The 20481-nt window shown below is 36.8% G+C and overlaps 1 protein-coding gene and 1 pseudogene across 4 annotated transcripts in view; one reads left to right on the top strand and one right to left on the bottom strand.

The window, feature by feature from the left end:
• Positions 1-362: 362 nt before the first annotated feature.
• The window catches only part of KLHL8 (kelch like family member 8), a 61730-nt gene continuing 41611 nt past the window's right edge, over positions 363-20481 (bottom strand). For all 4 annotated transcript variants that reach the window (XM_017970435.4, XM_008993019.5, XM_008993021.5 and 1 more), the window contains 6 exons: positions 19942-20085; positions 16078-16189; positions 9932-10100; positions 9566-9725; positions 3197-3398; positions 363-2958 (listed from right to left, as the gene is read on the bottom strand). In XM_017970435.4, the coding sequence (XP_017825924.1) occupies positions 2835-2958; positions 3197-3398; positions 9566-9725; positions 9932-10100; positions 16078-16189; positions 19942-20085 (911 nt within the window). In that variant the 3' untranslated portion in view covers positions 363-2834. The remainder of the gene's footprint in view (positions 2959-3196; positions 3399-9565; positions 9726-9931; positions 10101-16077; positions 16190-19941; positions 20086-20481) is intronic.
• Positions 3616-7143, top strand: LOC128931654 (uracil-DNA glycosylase pseudogene; annotated as a pseudogene).

Genomic DNA, 20481 nt, shown 5'->3' with positions numbered 1-20481 from the left:
AAAGTGGCAGTGCAATATCATAAAGCAATGGCTTTAATGACTAAATGAAAGAATCACAAAGCACCTAGAAATATTTATTGAAGAAATAATACACAAATTTTCATGGTTTCTTTTGTCCATTCACAATTTCAGTATTTTAGCTCTATTTCATATCACTTTTTGGTAGGTGCTGTTAACATATGAGGTTAAAGTGTTAAGTCTCACAATAAAGTAGGCATCTTCTTTGAATATTTCATCTCTTCATTTCTGTTAGTATAAATCATCTTTCTACTGCACGATTACTTCAGCCTGATTCTAATTTCACATCTCAATCAATGTGTTTTTGCCTGATAAATAGGGAACTGTGCATATTGATTCTGCTATTTATCTTTTTTTTTTTTTTTTTTTTGAGATGGAGTTTCTCTCTTGTTTCCCTTGGCTGGAGTGCAATGGCATGACCTCAGCACATTGCAACCTCCGCCTCCTGGATTCAAGCAATTCTCCTGCCTCAGCTTCCCAAGTAACTGGGATTACAGGCATGTGCCAACATGCCCAGCAAATTTTGTATTTTTAGTAGAGATAGGGTTTTGCCATGTTGGTCAGGCTGGTCTCAAACTCTTGGCCTCAGATGATCTGCCCACTTTGGCCTCCCAAAATGTTGGGATTATAGGTGTGAGCCACTGCACCTGGCTATTTATCTTTTCATACTGCTGTTAGGTCCTTCAAGGCTGTGCTTCTGATTATGCATACACTTTAGTTCTCTTATGAGTATTTCATATTTTAGGGATAGGTAGCATACCAACTTAATATGTTAGATAACCACTGTATGGTAAAAACCAGAAATGAAAATATAATAACCCTTATGCCCTCTAAACTCCTTACATATAACAAAGACAGAAATATGTCAAAGAAAAAACATTTTAAATAATCTCAGGAAACAATAAGATCCTGCCCCCTGAAAATAAATATAACAAACATATTAGTAACCATAGCTAAACAAGTACTGTAATATACAAACTCCATTAGACATGAGAAATAGACAGCTGAAGCCAGGTTTTGACAGTTATTCTCCACATCCAGTCAATTGTCACCAGTCTAGTAAGTGCTACATGGTTAACTCTCTCTGGACTGACAGAAATATGGTATGTACACAAGAGAACATGGGTTCAGATCCAGCAATGACATGAACTTGCTCACAGGTGATGACAGAAAAACTAGCATTTTGGAAAACTTTTAAATCTGCTTCATGAGAGGCTTTTATCTGCCAACCTAACCCCTCTTAAAACTTTTTCTTTTTGGTTTGCTATACTCAACAGGCACTGGCTTTTGTGATGTGGCTTTCCACCCTATTGTATAAGTCCAGAATCATATTTAATAAGACACATGAGCTATTAGTCAATGAACTTCAGGGCTGGATGAATCAAGGACATGTTTTTCATTGCCCCAGCTTCCTTATGAACCAGATAACTGACCAGCAGTGAACTACAATAAATTTGAAGACACAATTAAACAAAAACTTGGGAAGGCCTGGAAGAGAGGTGCCAAACTGCACTGCAAATACAAAATAAAATATTTTAATGTTTTTGATAAATATTTTTAAAAGAAATATATATAATGAATGGCCCATTTTATAATGCTAGTTAAAACCTTGAAGAGCTGTTAAATCTGTAGGTCCATCAATATTCTGACTTCAAATCAGTATGTAGAAATATTTTTAATTAAATTTCAATAAATACACCAGAGGAATTTAAGTATAATGAGTAAAACAGTAATTTCAACCTCTGTTTTTACCAGCAATATGCTTAATTGGTTAATGATGGGCTTGAACTAATCAATAAACTACAGTCTACAAAAGGGTTTTTGTAAAAATGCACTCATTTCTGTTAATAAATAAATACAGATTCTGTATAGTCAGAGAAACCAGTATGGTGGCATATAGCAAAATAGAGAGATGATAAATCTTGGATTTTGAATCCAAGATTTATCAAATGATTAAAGAAGAGCATTAGAGTTATGTAATCCACATCATTCTTTCTCAAGGTCTCTCAACTGGGCACCAGAATAACATCAGATCAAAGCCCTGTTTAATATTTCCTCTGGCTCACCTTTTGATTATGAAACAAGTACTTTTTGCAAAAGATGAAAAAATAAAATTGGAGACTCATTTGGATGGAGTTAGCACAGCTAGGTCTTTTGGTGTCCTAGCAATTCAAACTGAAACTAAAGGCTTCTTATAGCATTCCTATAAGCTTCTGAAAATGCAGCCAAGTGGCACTAAAAAGACAGAACATGTTTTCTACTTCTGTAAATATACAAGAAATTGAAAAATCACCACCTAGGAAAAAAAAAAAAAAAGCAAGGCATAAATTCATCAGCACCAAGTAAAAACAATCTTTAAAAGGAGCAAATTTCTTTTGTATCTTTGTGTTGATGAATAGGTACTAATCTCTCCTCTAGGAAAAATCCACTGCCTGAGGTTAACATAAAGATGTTAGGCAAAAGAAAAGGTAAAACTCAACAAATTACACTTTGATTCATCCAAATAAAAAGTATGAGAGATTTCAAGATTTTGGGCACTACTTTAAGCATTTTTCAGGATAGGTATGGTTTTAAGTTCTGTCTTCCTTCCATACTCCATTATTTGGAAAAGCAGGAAGTATCAAATTTACCTCTATTACTAATAATTCTTCAGGTATGATTCCAAAAGTTGTACACTTTTGTGTCACAATACAACAGTTAACATTTAAATAAGACTCTAGTTGTAGTTAAATGTGTTGAAAGGTGTTCATATCAAAATCTTGGTTTTCTTTCATATCTATCAGATATGACTAAATTGTTGTTGGCCAGAACTCAAATCACATACAGTCAACCACATTATTGGATCCATGACCTACATCTCGAATTTGGCTAGTTAAACAGGAACACACAGCTACACCTGCTCCAGCTCTGCAGTGAGACACAGATCCAACAAGTTCCCACCTGAAAAGACAGAGAAGAAAAAATGTTATCTTTTAAAAAAAGGATAATTTACTTTACTCAAAATACTAACCAAAGACAAAAACGCCCTACGTGGGGCTGGTTTTGAAGGATAGCAAGCTTCCAGTGGGAGATAAGAGATACCAAAGCTTAGTATTAACTACAACTAGCAATATTTTAACATTCTGGAGTAATCTATTATACCAGAAGATACTGTAAGGCACAGAGAAACATAAATTACCTATTCAGCACTGGATCAAATGCTTCCACCGTATTTAAGTATGCATTGCCATTATGACCACCAACTGCAAAGATTTTGCCCATCACTGTTGCGATTCCCACTCCACCTCTGGGAGTGGTAAGTGCTGCCACATAATCCCACTTGTTGCTTCGGGGGTCATACCGTTCAACTGAACTCAGAGGAGAATTATCATCGAAACCGCCTATGTAAAGAAATATTTTTAAAATAGCATTGCATTTTTTAGGAATTAACTAGTAAATTTCAATTCAATGGCTTTTACAACCCAATCTTTTAAAATCATTTTAGAATGGTTTAGAGAAAATTAAAAAAAAAATTGATCCCAATAGGTATCTACCACCACCAACTACTATTAGACATTGTCAACCATTCAACATATGATAAGTGACATTTTCCTCAATATGAAGATTAAAACTCTTACAGTAGGAAAGAATTGGAGTCCCTGCATCTAAGCATATAATTTAAGGAAAAAGAAAAAAAAACATAAACATTAATAAATTTGTCCTTAACCTTCTAGAGACAAGCAAGACAGTACTGAGATTCCTTCTCTGTATATCTTAAACAGCAAGAAGGCTTAAGAAAGGAATAAACTGAATCATATGATTCATCCAGATAAAAGTTAAAGTTTTCCAATTGTTTCTCTTAATACTATAATCACTATCATAATTATGGAATGGTAGACTGTGACTGAATTCTCACCAATCTTTGCCAAAACAACATTTTCTTGCCACATATTCTAGAAGATAGCAGTCCTTTCTAGAGTTCATTCTAACAATGTAATTAATCTATTCCTGAGGTTAAATACAGACACTGTTATTTTAACAGTGCTCCTTCCTTTAAAAACAAGTGTGTTTCTTTTTAGGCTCCAAGTCTAAATGAATACAATAGCTTTCTTTGGTGACAGCCCAATTTACTGAGAATAGAAAGCATTAATATTATGATCACTCTATTTAAAAATAAGGTCAGAAAAAAACATTCAAGTCAACTTCTCTAATTGGTTTAATTTTACTATCAATTAAAATAAAATTCACCAATTTTATGTGCATTCTTTCCATGAATTTTGACAAATATATAGTATCATTACCATCACAACCATTATATAAAACCTTTTTTTCATTATAATAAAGGGTTTGGTTTTAATTATTGCTCATGTTAATGTAGAAGATTAAGGTTTTTTTTTTTTAATTTACTTGTTTTTTGTTTTGAGACAGAGTCTTGCTCTGTTGCCCAGGCTGAAGTGCAGGAATGCAATCACAGCTCACTGCACTCAACCTCCTGGGCTCAAGTGATCCTCCCATCCTAGCCTCCCAAGTAGCTGGAACTATAGGCACATGCCACCATGCCTGGATAATTTTTTAATTTTTTTAAAACAGAGGTGAGGTCTCACTAGGTTGCCCAGTCTGATTTTGAACTCCTGGCCTCAAATGACCCTCCTGCCTCAGCCTCCCAAAGTGCTTGGATTACAGGGGTAAGCCACTGTACCTGGACAAGTTTTTGTTAAGTTATGTTTTCCATAGTCTCCTTTTTCAGTAGTTCCCTATCATTTCCCCAGATAATGCATAAACATGTACTATAATAAAGAATTCAAAGCAGGGGAATAGAAAAAGCAAAATGTAATTAGGATGTTTGAAATGCTCGCATCTTCAAATTTTGCTTATTCAAATCAGTTGTACCTGTTTTAAGTAGAACCTGAATGACCAAGAAGATTTTTTTTGACTTTTTATTTTATTTTTAATTATTATACTTTAAGTTCTGGGGTACATGTGCAGAACGTGCAAGTTACATAGGTATACACATGCCAAGAAGATTTTTTTAATGTTCAACCTGAATTGTTCCTGTTTTTACCATGTCTGTTCTAATCCTAAGTGTCCAGAAGATTTAAAAAGTAACAGCAACAATGTTATTCCTGTTGACATATAACATATGTCAATGTGTATGGTAGATAGGGAGCTGTGAGAGGTAGCAATGATGTAACGTTAGAACTTTGGATTCATAGACCCAAGTTCAAATTCCAGCTTTGCCACTTATTTATGCATGTGTCTATGAGTAAATTATTCATTCTCTCTGAGTCTCCTACTTTACTGAGCTGTTGTGATAATACAGACAAGATGTAAAGATGAATTATGTTATTTCCCTTCTTTAATATACATGAACACTGAAAGATTCAGCATTACTTCTGCTACTTAGAGAATTTATATGCTAATACAGCATTCTCTTATCAAGAACTATGTTGGTTGGGTGAGGTGGCTCACACCTGTAATCCCAGCACTTTGGGAGGCTGAAGCAGGTAGATCACAAGGTCAGAAGTCAAAACCAGCCTGGCCAAGATGGTGAAACCTCATCTCTACTAAAAATACAAAAATTAGCTGGGCGTGGTGGAGTGGGCACCTGTAATTCCAGCTACTTTGGAGGCTGAGGCAGAGAAATGCTTGAACCTGGGAGGCAGAGGTTGCAGTGAGCCGAGATCGTGGCACTGCACTCCAGCTTGGGCAACAGAGTGAGACTCAGTCTCAAAACAAAACAAAAGAATTATGTAACACAAACAATTTACATCAACATATATAAGCAAATGTGACCTATGCTAGTGACAACCTCTCTGAATTCATTTCCTCCTCTATAAAGGAAGGTATTACTAATCACAATATAGCTAATCATGTATTGGGAAACTACCAAGCGCCAGACACACTTTGAAATGTTTAACATGTATTATCTCTAATTCTTAAAATGATTCTGAAAGATAGGCATTATTCCCATTTCACAATCATTTAAAGTCTTGCTACTGGAAGTGTGTTGTGTGAACCTGAAACGGCATCATTATAACTTTAGAATTGTTTGAAACACAGAAACTAGACCCCTCCTTTGCAATATAACAAGATCTCCAGATTATTCACATGCACATTACAGTTTGAGAAAGCACTGATCTAATGTTCCTCTCAACTCTGCAATTCGGTAAGTTGAAAAGCAATAGAAACCAATTACTGACCACCAAAGCCAGGGCAAACTTTGCAGTCCTCGGATGGTGCGTGTTCACTCCCGGAGCCCTGCCAGGAAGCAACGTGCCCGCAGCCCTGAACCAGATGACCTGAGGACCCTATACAGGCAACCACAGCTGAGGAGGGTGAGGACACGGGGGCCACTCCTGCCAAGAAGGCCCTAGCTGAGCAGGACAAGCCCAAGATGCTGCCCTTCTTGCCAGTGAGCAGTTAGTTGGTATCCAGAGCAACAAGGCTGTGGCCCTACTGAGACTCATGGCCTGTAACATGTTCATGGGCTTTGGTGAGAGTTGGAATAAGCACCTCAGTGGAGTTTGGGAAATGTATTTTATCAAGATAATAGGATTTGTTGCAGAAGAAAGGAAACATTACACTGTTTATCCATCCCACACCTAGTCTTCACCTGGACCCAGATGTGTGACATAAGAGATGTGAAGTTTGTTATCCTGGAACAGGATGCATATCAGAGACCCAATCAAATTCATGGGCTGCTTTAGTGTTCAAAGATCTGTTCCACCTCCATCTGGTTTGGAAAACATTTATAAAGAGCTGTCCACAGATATGGATGGTTTTATTAATCCTGGTCATGGATATTTATCTGGGTGGGCCAAATAAGGTGTTCTCCTATTCCAGGCTGTCCTCACTGTTCTGGCCCATCAAGCCAATTCTCATAAGGAGAGAGGTTAGGAGCAATTTACCAATGCAGTTGTGTCCTGGCTAAATCAGAACTTGACTGGCCTTGTCTTCCTGCTCTGGGGCTCTTATGCTCAGAAGAAGGGCAGTGCCACAGACAGCAAGCAGCACCATGTGCTGCAGATGGCTCATTCCTCTCCATTGTCAGTGTACAGAGGATTCTTTGGATGTAGACAATTTTCTAAGACCAATGAGCTCCTGTAGAAGTCTAGTAAGAAGCCCACTGACTGGAAGGAGCTATGATCCTCAGCTGAGGGGTAGTCTGTCTCCATTGGTGGTTATTGAGAAACTGTCGTTAAAGTATTTGTCACTTATAGAATCGAACTGAAAATTTCCCTATTAATTCTTAAACACTCTGCATAAGAGGTAAAGCTTCCATAAAGCAGCCATGAACCAGGCTGCCCAGAAATGGCAGCTTTATGTAGCCACACACAGCAAAGGCCACCCTTTGCCCAAATGTCTCTACAACATGGCTTCAGCCTAAAACATGCTAACTTCTCAGAAGACAGATGAGGTCAAACGCTCACTTGGCTCTCTTTACCTCCCTTACCTTTATGGTTAAAGGGGGAAGATGTACACCTTTTAGGTAGAACCATAGTTTGGTGCCTGCTGTTAATTGGTTTTGCCTGGTTGAATTTCAATTACAAGGTGTTTTAGCAGGTGTTTTTGCTTAGAAAGGCCCCCTTTTCCTAGACAGCAAGCATTCCAGTCTCTGCCAAGTACACTGCCCCCTTGATCTTTCAAGATGCCTTGAAGAAAGCATGAGGGTTTTGCAGGGTTCTAGAAATCTGGCCCCAAAATTAGGGCTCAATTTTCTGATTGTAGTAAAGATTCCTAAGGAACAGTCCTTGGTGTTAGCCTTGACTGACAGACAAGGGCTGACGGATGTGAACTGAGTCTTGTGATTCTTCGGGTGTTTCATGGAATAAGCAGTGAAATTTAGACAAGAAAATAGAAAAGGGAATTCTGTAATGGGGGGAGGTGATTTTCTCCTAGGGTTTTCCTGAGTTGGTGTTTATAAGATAGCACAACTGCTACCCACTGGTTTTTATGGACTGAATCACTTTGTAATATTTTTTCTGCAACACTGGAGTTTTAGTTTTTTAAAAGATATTTATGCATATGTATATATATTATATTTCACAATCCTTTTTTTTTAAGACACAATCTCTATTGGGTCTGCACCTTCATCCTTGATCTTGTTAGCAATAACATTTTTTGCTGCTAGGTGGGTTAAAGAGTTAACCCTGCATGGGGTTTGGTAATAAAAGATTGTTATATTTTTTAAAAAAAGCAATATAAACATTGGCATAATCTTTATTTATATGAAATACCTAGGCTGGGCACAGTGGCTCATGCCTGTAATCCCAGCACTTTGGGAAGCCAAGGCAGGCAAATCACTTGAGGTCAGGAATTCAAGACCAGTCTGGCAAACATGATGAAATGCTGTTTTTATTAAAAATATAAAAATTAGCTGGGCATGGTGGTGCATGCCTGTAATCCCTCCTCATATCACTGAGGCAGGAGAATCCCTTGAACCTGGGATGCAGCGGTTGTAGTGAGCTAAGCTCAAACCACTGTGTTCCAGCCTGGGTGACAGAGCAAAAATCTGTCTCAAAAAAAAAAAAAAAAAAAAAAAAGAAATACTGACCAGGCACAGTGGCTCACACCTGTAATCCCAGCACTTTGGGAGGCTGAAATGGGTAGTTAACCTGAGCTCAGGAGTTCATGATCAGCCTGACCAACATGGAGAAACCCTGCCTCTACTAAAAATACAAAAATTTAGCCAGGCGTGGTGGCATATGCCTGTAATCCCAGCTACTTGAGAGGCTGAGGCAGGAGAATCCCTTGAACCCAGAAGGCGAAGGTTGCGGTGAGCTGAGATCATGCCATTACACTCCAACCTGGGCAACAAAAGCAAAACTCTGCCTCAAAGAAAGAGAAGAGGAGAAGAGGAGAAGAGAAGAGAAGAAGAGGAGGGGAGGGGAGGGGAGGGGAGGGGAGGGGAGGGGAGGGGAGGGAAAGACCTACTGGCTTACTTGAAGCATTCAACGTAATTTCCCTTGAAATAAGGTTGAGAAAAACAAATCAGACTTTGTACATGTTTTAAACATGAAAGATGAAGATTTAAACAAAAATTATAAATGTAACCTTAACAATTCAGCTGGGCATGGTGGCCCATGCCTGTAAGCCTAGCACTCTGGGAGGCCAAGGCAGGAGGGTCACTTAAGGCTAGTCATTCATGACCAGCCTGGGCAGCACAGCAAGGACCCATCTTTACCAAAAGAAAAAAACAGAACAAAACGGTGTGTGGTAGCATGGGCTTGTAGTCCTAGCTACTTGAGCGGCTGAGACAGGAAGATCATGTGAGCCCAGGAGTTCAAGGCTGCAGTGAGCTATGACTGTGCCACTGCACTCTAGCTTGGGCAACAGAAAGACACTGTCTCCCTCTTTAAAAAAAAAAAAAAAATTTCAAAAGCATCACATCAAACATGTACAATTCTTATCTGTTAATTATAAACAAAATTTAATAGGAAAGAATTCAAAAGCACATCTTAGGACTGATTCTACTTAAGGCTAAAAGCAATATAATTTTTTGTTACTCTGTTATATAACAGTTGTCACTGTATATAATGATATATTTGAGAAATACCCATCTACTTACCAACTACATATAAGCAACCATGAAGCTTGCTAACTCCATTGCCTGCTCTTCGTTGACCCATTTCTTTAACTTCTATCCACTTATCCAGATGTGGATCATATCTTTCCACGCTAGATAAAGAAGCCATTCCATCATTGCCACCTACTGCATAAACATGGTTCTGAAATAAAAAGAGTCAAACAAAACACACGACATTAGATTTTAAATTTACTTCTGTATTGTCCTAATGGTAAATTAGAATGTACAAGGCAGTATTTCATGAAATAATATGATATACAGTATCTTCATACTGGTGATAATATATTGGACCTTTCCTTAATGAATGTGATGCAATGTAATTCAAGGGCAAGTTGCCATATAACTTACTATTAGAGCAACAGAGCCAACTCCTCCACGGGGAGTATTCATTGGTGCCACTGTACTCCACTGATCAGACTCTATGTCATATCTCTCCACATCATTGAAGCAAGTATTGTCATCTAACCCTCCAATCGCATAAATTGGGCCTCCTAAGGAAGCCAAGGCAATTCCTCGCCTGCAAAGACAATAAAACATACGTCAGCAACTGGGTTTGTTTCTACAAAAAAAGTGACACACAAAAAAATGGTGCTAATGTAAATCATTTATCATGTTAATCTTCAAATAGTATAGTTTGTTTCCATTAAGATTTATCAAAGCTTTTCAATAGATGGCTAGAGAATTGCCAAACTCTGCAACCCTATGTGAATACTGTCCCCTAAAGTTGTACAGTGCATAGCCTACACAGACTACTTTAAACTCAAAACAATAAAGTATAACCCAATAAAATAGTATAAAAGAGTCCAAAATAAGTCGGGCATGATGGCTCACGCCTGTAATCCCAGCATTTTGGGAGGTTGAGATGGGCAGATCATGAGGTCAGGAGATTGAGACCATTCTGGCCAACATGGTGAAATCTTGTCTCTATTAAAATATAAAAAATTAGCCGGGCGTGGTGGCATGCAACTGTAGTCCCAGCTACTCGGGAGGCTGAGGCAGGGGAATCTCCTGAACCCAGGAGGTGGAGGTTGCAGTGAGCTGAGACTGTGCCTCTGCACTCCAGACTGGTGACAGAGCAAGACTCAGTCTCAAAAAAAGTCTAAAATATTCAATTAGCGCAACACACAGTTGCGTAATTGAGAGGTTAATGAGTTGACAGAGAAGTTTTGCAGTGGAGTCAGAAGCCAATCTCACTTATAAATCCATGCAATTACAAAGCTCATTTTATTGCAAGGTTTCATTCTACCACACAAAAGAATATCAAATTTGGTACTACAAGTTTTATATCACATTGCTTTATTTCTGAAGGGTATTTACTTTTCTTTGAAAGTAAGAGACTTGGCCCATGTTAAAAGCTAATTTATTTAACAGTGATCACACACAAAAAATCTTAATTTCTTAAAAAACACTGCATCAATCAAAAAGTTGAACTATTATCAAACTATTATTTTGTTACTAGCTTGGATAATTTATAAACCTCTACTACCTTGTTTCTCATCTGAGACATAGCTGGCATTAATGAGTTAATACAGGAAAAGCACAAAGAAGAATGTCTGGCCCATATTTAGTGCTATGAATTATTAGCTTTTGTTATTACTGGAGAAAACAACTGCTTCACTGAGATTCTAACTCTAAATTTATCAGAGAGTATCCAACAAAAGAATTCTTAAGGATAAGAATTCATTCACTTCCAGTGTCCTCAACCTCTTTTCACTTGGATATAAAGCTATGACTTACCAAATACTGTGGTTATAAAAATTTTCATGTGTGTAAGAACAAATACACATGTTCTCTAGAATGTAAGGATGTTAGGTCAGGAAAGTAAAGTAAGTATGCCTAATAATTGTCCCTCTCCTCAAACCACAAAAGCAGACAACATTACTGGCTTATTTCCTACTCCTCAAAACTCTCTTGATTTTCATAACAACACAAATTTTAGTCCATTCCTACATCTTTGGCTAGTGCTTTTCAGCTTCCTTTATCAGTGTCTTCTTTACTCCATCATTAAATTATAAAGTTCCCTAAGGATCACTCTACACTTTTTCTCCCTAAGCAATCCCATTATTTCTACAGATTTGTGATAATTCAAATATTTATTTCCAGACATATACCCAATTTCTACCTCAAATCTGTCCTGCTGGCTCTTCAATCTTAACTTTAATCTGAAATGAAACTCATTGCCCACCATCTGTTGTAGGGAGGATTGTAAGATACTCCCTGTGCCCCATGACTTTCATCCCCTGGTGTTACTCTCATAATTATGCTACATTATATGGAAAAAGGGAGGTGACCTTGTTGGGCCTAATCTAATCACACAAACCTTCAAAAACAGAGAGGTTTCTCAAGCTGGTAGTCAGAAATTCAAAAAACCAGGTGAATGCAGTATGCCATTGCTTGTTTGAAGGTGGAGGGGAACATGTGGAAAGGATCTGAAAGTGACTGCTAGTCAACAGCCAATAAAAATGAGAAACTCAGTCCTATAGCCACAAAAAACTGAATTCTATCAATAATCTAAATCGCCTTGAAAGTGGCTTCTTCCCTAGAGCCTTCAGATAAAAGCCTAGCCCAACCTCTTGATTCTGACCTTGTGGGACCCTAAGTAGAAAACCCAGCAAACCTGCATGACTTTTGAAATGTGAGCTAATAAACGAGTGCTACTTTAAGCTGCTAAACTGGTGGCAACTGGTTACACAGACATAGAAAACTAATACACCCCCATCACAAAACAAAAATTTTATTCCATTCACCACTTTGTTTTCCTAACTCAGAAATCATACCACTACCCATCCAGTTGCTTAAGGCAGAAACTGAAGAATCATCCTTGCCTCTATCTAATTGTTCTAATTATCATAAAGTCTTACTGACTATATACCTCTGAACTGTCTTTGAAATACATTCTCCTTTCTCTATGTCAATTTCTATCAGTTTAGTCCAAGCCACCATTATTTCTTTATACCAGGGGATGAAGAATTGAAATAACCCTTTTTGCTCTGTTAGACTGTTTTCACTCTGGTCATCCTCAAATCTCTCCTCCATTTTGTATGCATAAGTTCTCTAAAAAGAGAAATTTGATCCTATAATTCCCCTACTATTTAAAAATATAAAATGTATATTTAATATACATGCATATTAAATATATGTTTAATTCAAAGTCCATCAGATAAAATATCCTTGGCAAACTTCAAAGGCCTTCATCCTTTACTTATTCCTTCTGCCTCATTTCTAGACCCTCTTTCCCTTAATCTTTCAACCACACTGGACCTCTTTCATGTTCTTTGCTCTCTTTCATCTCCGAATTTTTGAAGGCTCTTCATCTCCCTCCACTCACCACTCAGTCCACCTACAATAACTTAATCAGGCTAAATTCTGCAATTTCTTCAGATCTTAAATTAAATGAGACTTCATTAAGATGTTCTGCACTTCTCAAGCAACCTTTACTCACCCTGTGCTAATATTATTGCCCTTATATCATTATTTGTATCTTCTCTTCTACAGTGTAAGCCACACAGAGGCAGATATATAAAGATTAAAAATGTACTTTGGGATTTTATCCCCCATTTTAATCCATGCAGTTATCACGTGGTATAAATCACTCCCTACTAAAGTATTAAACTGTCATTCCTTAGCTTTTTTCCCCCCTAGGATTCTTTCTCATGAGGGGAAAAAAACCTTCAAATGTCTTCACATTTCTATTTAATCTTTCATATTTTAACATATGAAGAAAACCCAGTTGAAAATATTGTTATATTAATCAAAAACAGAAAATTAGAAGCACATCTCCCCATGTGTGGTTTATTTTTTAACTGCTCATTTTGATAACAAGTCATTTTTAACTCTTACACAATGGTGCTAGTTTGCCAACCATATAAGCCACAATGTCTGAGGTACGGTTTTACTAGTTCAGGTTTCTTTCTTTCTTTTAATTAAACTGTGGGCGATATATTTATAAATATAAATAAATATATAAATATATAACCTGCAGTTTTTTGTTTTTTGTTTTTGAGACAGAGACTCTTGGCATCCAGGCATGTTATCAGCTCACTGCAATCTCTACCTCCTGGGTTCAAGCAATTCTTATGCCTCAGCCTCTCTAGCAGCTGGGATTACAGGCACCCTTCCCCATGCCAGCTAATTTTTGTATTTTTAGTAGAGACAGAGTTTTGCCATGTTGGGCAGGCTGGTCTCAAACTCCTGACCTCAGGTAATCCACCCACCTCAGTCCCCCAAAGTGCTTGGATTACAGGCATGAGCCACCATGCCTGGCCCACTGGCAGTTTTATTAAAAGAAACTCTTCAGCAATATTTTCAATATTTACTCAGATAGCCTTCTTCTCTCTTCTTGAATTATATTTTCACTCTGACCCAGAGGCAGAATTATTCTAGTATTCTAGTCTTTCTAATATCTAGTTTTATATAAATTATTAAGCTCAGTCTTTGAAATCCTCATGCTATTTATTGAACAATAAATTGAAAAAGAAAAATAACAGTCAATCCAATTTAATCTCCCATTTGGTACAAAATATATGTGATCTTTCTGACATATAGAATTCCAGTCACTGGGAGGAATTACAGTATGTTTCATTCCTACTATACTGAATCATAAAGAAATATTTATTTATTCCTACTAAAGCAACATACACCTCTTAAAATATCTAGTTACTCCTGTAAATTTTCTTGTCTCCAGATCACAACCTTTCAACTATTTTTTCTAGATAACATGGTTTTCAGATGAATTACTAACCTGCTAGTTCTTAATTACATGTATTCCAGATTATCATTCTCACATTTATAATAATCAATTTTGTACACCTTCTATTAATCTTATGTTCAAATTATAAACACATTACTGTACTAGTAAGTTACATTATAAAACATCCACCCAAAATAAATTTTTAAAAACGTACAGAGTCTAAGCTTTTATTTCCATATCCCAACTGGTGTTATATATCCTACTTCAACACCACAGCTACAGATTTGGAGATATCAGTGTCAAGAACAATACAACTGTAAACTCCCTTAATCTAAGGCTTCACTTCTTTTAATGTAGGCAACTATATTATATTCACCTTTTTCCTTTCCTGAACTGTATTTCATAATGGTTCAGGTACTTTTCTCCATATGAAACAATCATAAACCCAATTTCCCACCATGTTATGTTGTACTGGTGTAACTGAGTTTTTAAAATACCTAAGGCAGGTTTTAACTTCTAACTCCAATTTTAACATTTTTTAGGTTTTTGCCTAGAGTAGCCTACTCTGTCTTTAGAATCTTGATTTGGTCACATGTCTTAGTGATCTTTCGACCTTAGGATACCTAAAAGTTTGGTATTCAAGTCATTAATAAAAGTGTCAAACAGGTTAGAGTACTAAGTATGTTACTGAAAATCTCCCCTTTAGAGTGATATATTAATCAACATATATTCTAGTTTATGTTCATGAGAATACAAACATTAGAACACAAATACGTAAATGAGAACATAAATATGTAGGTGAGAATTTAAAATATTAATGCTCATCAGGGTAAAAATCAATGAAGAAAATAGAAATCGAGGACAATTTTCTTAACATGATAAAAATATAGATACCTTATTTCTAAAGTCAGTATCTTATTTAATAGTGAAATACTACTTTTCTAACAAGATCAGGAACAAGACAAAAACATCTACCATCTCTGCCACTATTCACCTGTATTAGATTATTAGGCAATAAAATCAGACAAGAAAAATCAATTAAAAGCATAAGAATGTATGGGAAATTTTACAACAGAAAAAGAATTAAAAAACAGAAAACAAAAACAAAACAAAACAAAAGAATGTATGAGAAATTTGACCCAAAAAGTCTACAGATTTATTAACAGTACTGTATCAATGGTAATTTTAATTGCTACTATGGCTGTATGACATGTTAACATTATGGGAAGCTGGGTGCAGGGCAGACGGCAAGGTTTTGCCATTTGGCACTGGCATTTGGCATTCTCTTTGCCACTGGCATTTGGGGTAGAAGATTCTTTGTTGTGGGGGCTGTCCTGTGCATTATAGAGTCTTTAGCAGCATCCCTGACTTCTTCCCATAGATGTTAGCAGCAATCTTCCCATCCCCCTGCTGTGACAACCAAAAATGTCTCCAGACACTGCCAAGTGTCCCACAGAGGGGACAAAATTATCTTCAGTTGAGAACCACTAGTACACAGGAACTTTACTATTTTTGCACTTCTCTGGAAAAACTAAAATTATCTCAAAATAAAACGTCAGAAAAAAATCAATCTTCATGTATAAGTGAAAACTGTGACTACCATATGGTACTCTAAACCATTATTGCATTTTTAATTCTAAAAAAAAATAAAAAGTGGTAACAAAGCATCACCTTGGACATGCTAACAAAATGTGTTTAAGAAGGTAAAGTTTCTAAAATAGAAAAAAGTTTAAAATAAGGCCTTTAAATTTTATGAAACTTTATTTCCACCATAAGTTCAAAATAACTTTCCATGCTGATCTACCTCTTTGTGTTCATTGATGCCTTCATCATCCATTTATTAGTGAGAGGATCAAACATCTCCATGCTACCTAAATGTTCATTTCCATCATGTCCACCTACTGCATACACTTTACCTGTCAAATAGAGAAGTATTTTCATTTGACTCCAAATAAATTAATAACATGAATGTTATACATATAAACATTATATAATTAAAATGTCACCATAAGTTAATTTTCAACAACTGCTCCTTTGTCCAACATTAGGATCAATGTCATTTCAGTAGTTGAATGAAAAATCAATGTAAGCTTGCACTAAACATGCTGTTCTTCTACATGAAGTAATTTATTAGTAAATGCTCTAATACTATACCCCCACTTAGGTTTCCCAACGTTTTATTACTTGGTAGATGAAATCACTAATCTTGCCTTCAAAGAACATTTAATAAAATGGAAAAATGCTCTTCTTAGATATTTTAAAATATAAAACTGGTGGCCAGGCATGGTGGCTCATGCCTGTAATCCCAGCACTTTGGAAGGCTGAGGTGGGTGGACCACCTGAGGTCAGGAGTTTTTTTTTGAATTGGAGGTTTCAGTGGGATGGGAGAATCACAAGGAATCAGGTGTTCAGAGGAATGTATTGAGTAGAGGTGAGGGACTAGGATGTTGAAAAGTAAAAAAAGGAGAGAAGGAGAGGAAGAAAGAGGAAGAAAAAGAGGGAGAGAGAACAGGAATATTGCTTCATTCTAAAAATGGGTATTAATAATGGCTGATCAATATTTTGTGTATTTAAAATGGAGAACTCTATAAATATTTATTGAGTTTACTTGTTCCAGATCTGAGTTGAAGTCCTGGATATCCTTATTAATTTTCTGTCTCGTTGAGTCTAAATCTCATTATGGGTCTTATGTATCTGGGTATTAAGATCTCTTACTGTTGCATTGATCCTTTTACCACTGTATCTTTGTTGCTTTGAAATCTATTTTATCAAATGTGAGAATTGCAACTCCTGCTTTTTGTTTATTTATTTATTTTTGCTCTCCATTTGGTTGGTAAATTTTTCTCCAACCCTTTGTTTTGAGTCTTTGTGTCTCTTTGGATATACCATTAGGTTTTGGCTGTATCTTTTGATTGGGGAATTTAGTCGATTTAAATTTAGTGTTACTGCCATTTGATGTTAACTGGCTATTTTATCCATTCGTTGATGTAAATTCTTCTTTACGTTGATGCTCTTTACTTTTTGGTATATTTTTAGAAAGGCTAATACTGGTTGTTCCTTTCTATGTATAATGCTTCTTTCAGAAGTTCTTGTAAAGCAGGCCTGGTGGTAATAACATCTCTGAGTACTTGCTTGTTCATAAAAGATTTTATTTTTCCTTCAATTGTGAAGCTTAGTTTGGCAGGGTATGAGATTCTAGGCTGAAAGTTCTGTTCTTTAAGTATGTTGAATATTGGCCCCCACTCTCTTCTGGCTTGTAGGGTTTCTGCTGAGAGATCTGCTGTAAGTCTAATAGGCGTCCCTTTATGGGTAACCTGACCTTTCTCTCTGGCTGCCCTTAGTATTTTCTCCTTCATTTCAATCCTGGTGAATCTAATAATTATGTGCCTTGGGGTTGCTCGTCTTGAGGAATATCTTTGTGGTGTTCTCTGTATTACCTGGGGTTGAACAGTGCCTTGCTTTGCTAGATTGGGAAAATTTTCCTGGATAATATCCTGAAAAGTATTTTCCAGCTTGGATTCATTCTCTCCATCACATTCAGGTACACCAATCAAACGTAGATTGGGTCTTTTCACATAGTCCCATATTTCTTGGAGACTTTGCTCATTCCTTTTCATCCTTTTTTCTCTATTCTTGTCTTGTCGTTTTATTTCATTAAGTTGGTCTTCGACCTCTGATATCCTTTCTTCTGCTTGATCCATTCTGCTATTTAAACTTGTGCATATTTCACTAAGTTCTTGTGTTGTATTTTTCAACTCCGTTAGTTCATTTATATTCCTCTCTATATTGTCTATTCTTTTCAGCATTTCGTCAAACCTTTTTTCAAAGTTCTTAGTTTCTTTACATTGGGTTAGAACAAGTTCTTTTAATTCCCAGAAGTTTCTTATCATCCACCTTCTTAAGCCTACTTCAGATAATGGAACACAGTCCTTTTCCATCAGGGCTTGTTCTGTTGCTGATGAGGAACTGCAATCCCCTGTAGAGGGAGAGGGGTTCTGATTTTGGGTATGCTCGGCCTTCTTAGGCTGTTTTTTTTCCCTTTATTATAAATTTATCCATCTGTCGTCTTTACAATTACTGCCTTTCTAATTAGGTTTCTGAGTCGACGTCCAATTTATTGATTCCCAGTGCTGGGATTCAAGCAACCCACTGCGCCGGCCAAAATAGCAGCGATAAGACTGATGGTGCTCTTCTGCCCGGGAATCTCTGGTCTGGCTTCCTTCTTGAGTCCGCAACAAGAGGCTCTGCCTTCCGGGAGCTCCATACACAGGTCAGTAAGGGAACCAGTCCCGTTTACTCTGCATGAAGAGCTGCCACGCCAAGGCGCTGGCAAAACCACTGTGCCGGCCACAAGAGTCCCGCTGGCGACCCGTGGGGCTCCTCCACTAGAAATCTGCTGGTCCGTGAGCGACGAAAATTCGTCTGAAAGTGTGGCGTCCTCTTGTTCTCTGAGCTTTCACTGAGAGCTACAATCCTGAGCTGTTAGTGATCAGCCACCTTGGATCCTATCCGAGGTCAGGAGTTTGAGACCAACTTGGTGAAACCCCATCTATACTAAAAATACAAAATATTAGCCTGGCATGGTGGTGGGCACCTGTAATCCCAGCTACTCAGGAGGCTGAGGCAGGAAAATTCCTTGAACCCAGGAGGCAGAGGTTGTAGTGAGCAGAGATTGCGCCACTGCCTTCTAGCCTGGGCAACAAGAGTGAAACTTCATTTCAAAAAAAAAAAAAAAAAAAAAAAAAAAATATATATATATATATATATATATATAAAACTGGTTTGTTGTTTGGTTTTTCTTTTTGAGACAGGGTCGTGCTCTGTGACCCAGGCTGGAGTGCAGTGGTGTTATCACTGCTCAATGCAGCCTCAAACTCCTGGGTTCAAGTGATGCTTCTACCTCAGACTCCCAAGTAGCTGAGACCACAGGCATGCACCATTGTGTCTGGCTAAATTTTTAAATTTTTTTGTAGAGACAAGGTCTCCCTACATTGCCCAGGCTGGTCTTGAACTCATGGGCTCAAATGATCTTCCCACCTCAACTTTCATAAAACTGTTAATGTGATCAATTTTTTTACTCAATGAAACAAACAAAAATACACACAGAAAAAGAGGAGAGACTGTACATCGAAATGTTAACTGGAACTATTTCTGGGTGTTTGTGTTACAAGTGGTTTTCAGTTTTTATGAAGATGTTTTTATATTGTTAAAAATTAATTTATATTTTTATAATAAAAAAGTGGCCATTTAGAGTTTTCTGACAATGCATCCATGGTTCTACAATTAATTCATTTTCAGGAATGAGTAAAAAAATTTCAGCAATTATTAATTTTAGTTAGATGGGTATTAAAAAGGATGATATGTAATTATAATTTGGGTTCAATAAACATTTTTTCTTGGTTTAATTTTTTGGTAAATATAATTGAGAATAGTTAATTCTTTATATCTATTTTCTTTGATATTCATCTCCATATGATGCACTTATATGCAACAGATGCACACTGAGCATCTGTGGGCACAAAGCAAGTAAATAATCACTTACCAAACATTTTATTTAAAATAATTTATAATTTTGTAATTTTCTTACATAAAAAATAAATTCTCAAAGTTCAGATATTTAAAAAAGTGCACAGTGATCATGTGATATATCAGACAAGCGTGTACCCACCTTCCACAGAGATTACACCCACATGTCGCCTTCGGCTATTCATTTCTGGCCCAAAGAACCAACTGTTTTTGTTGATAGAATAGCATTCAATACTCCGAAAGGGGTCACCAGATCCACCTCGACCACCTACACAAAACAGCACACCTAAAGGTAAAGACACAAATAGAGATAAATCATAGCTGCCAAATTTAAAAAACCAACAAAAAAAATTAGTGTAGAAAAGCATTTAGAAAGTTCAAACTTTGGGTAAAAGCAAAAAGACCAAAAAAAAAGTTATTTGGATAGTATTCAGTGTAATTATGTTACTAGAAATCTAATATAATTTTCTTCTTGTCCCCTCAGAGAATAGAGTATGTATATCAGCTATCTCTGCTTGCTAATATCTCACTATAATATGTTGTATACCCTCACCTACCTTCTAAAATTCCTCTTGCTAAGGTCACAACAAAACCAATCAACCCCTGAGTTAATTTATTACTGAACACAGTTGCCACATTTGATATGTTGATCACTGACCATTTTTCAGGAAACATCTTACCT

The sequence above is a fragment of the Callithrix jacchus genome, chromosome 3, assembly GCF_049354715.1.
Source record: "Callithrix jacchus isolate 240 chromosome 3, calJac240_pri, whole genome shotgun sequence".
In the NCBI taxonomy this organism is placed as follows: Eukaryota; Metazoa; Chordata; class Mammalia; order Primates; family Cebidae; genus Callithrix; species Callithrix jacchus.
The sequence above is the reverse complement of the archived record's forward strand: the minus strand, read 5'-3'. Positions and strand labels throughout refer to the sequence as shown.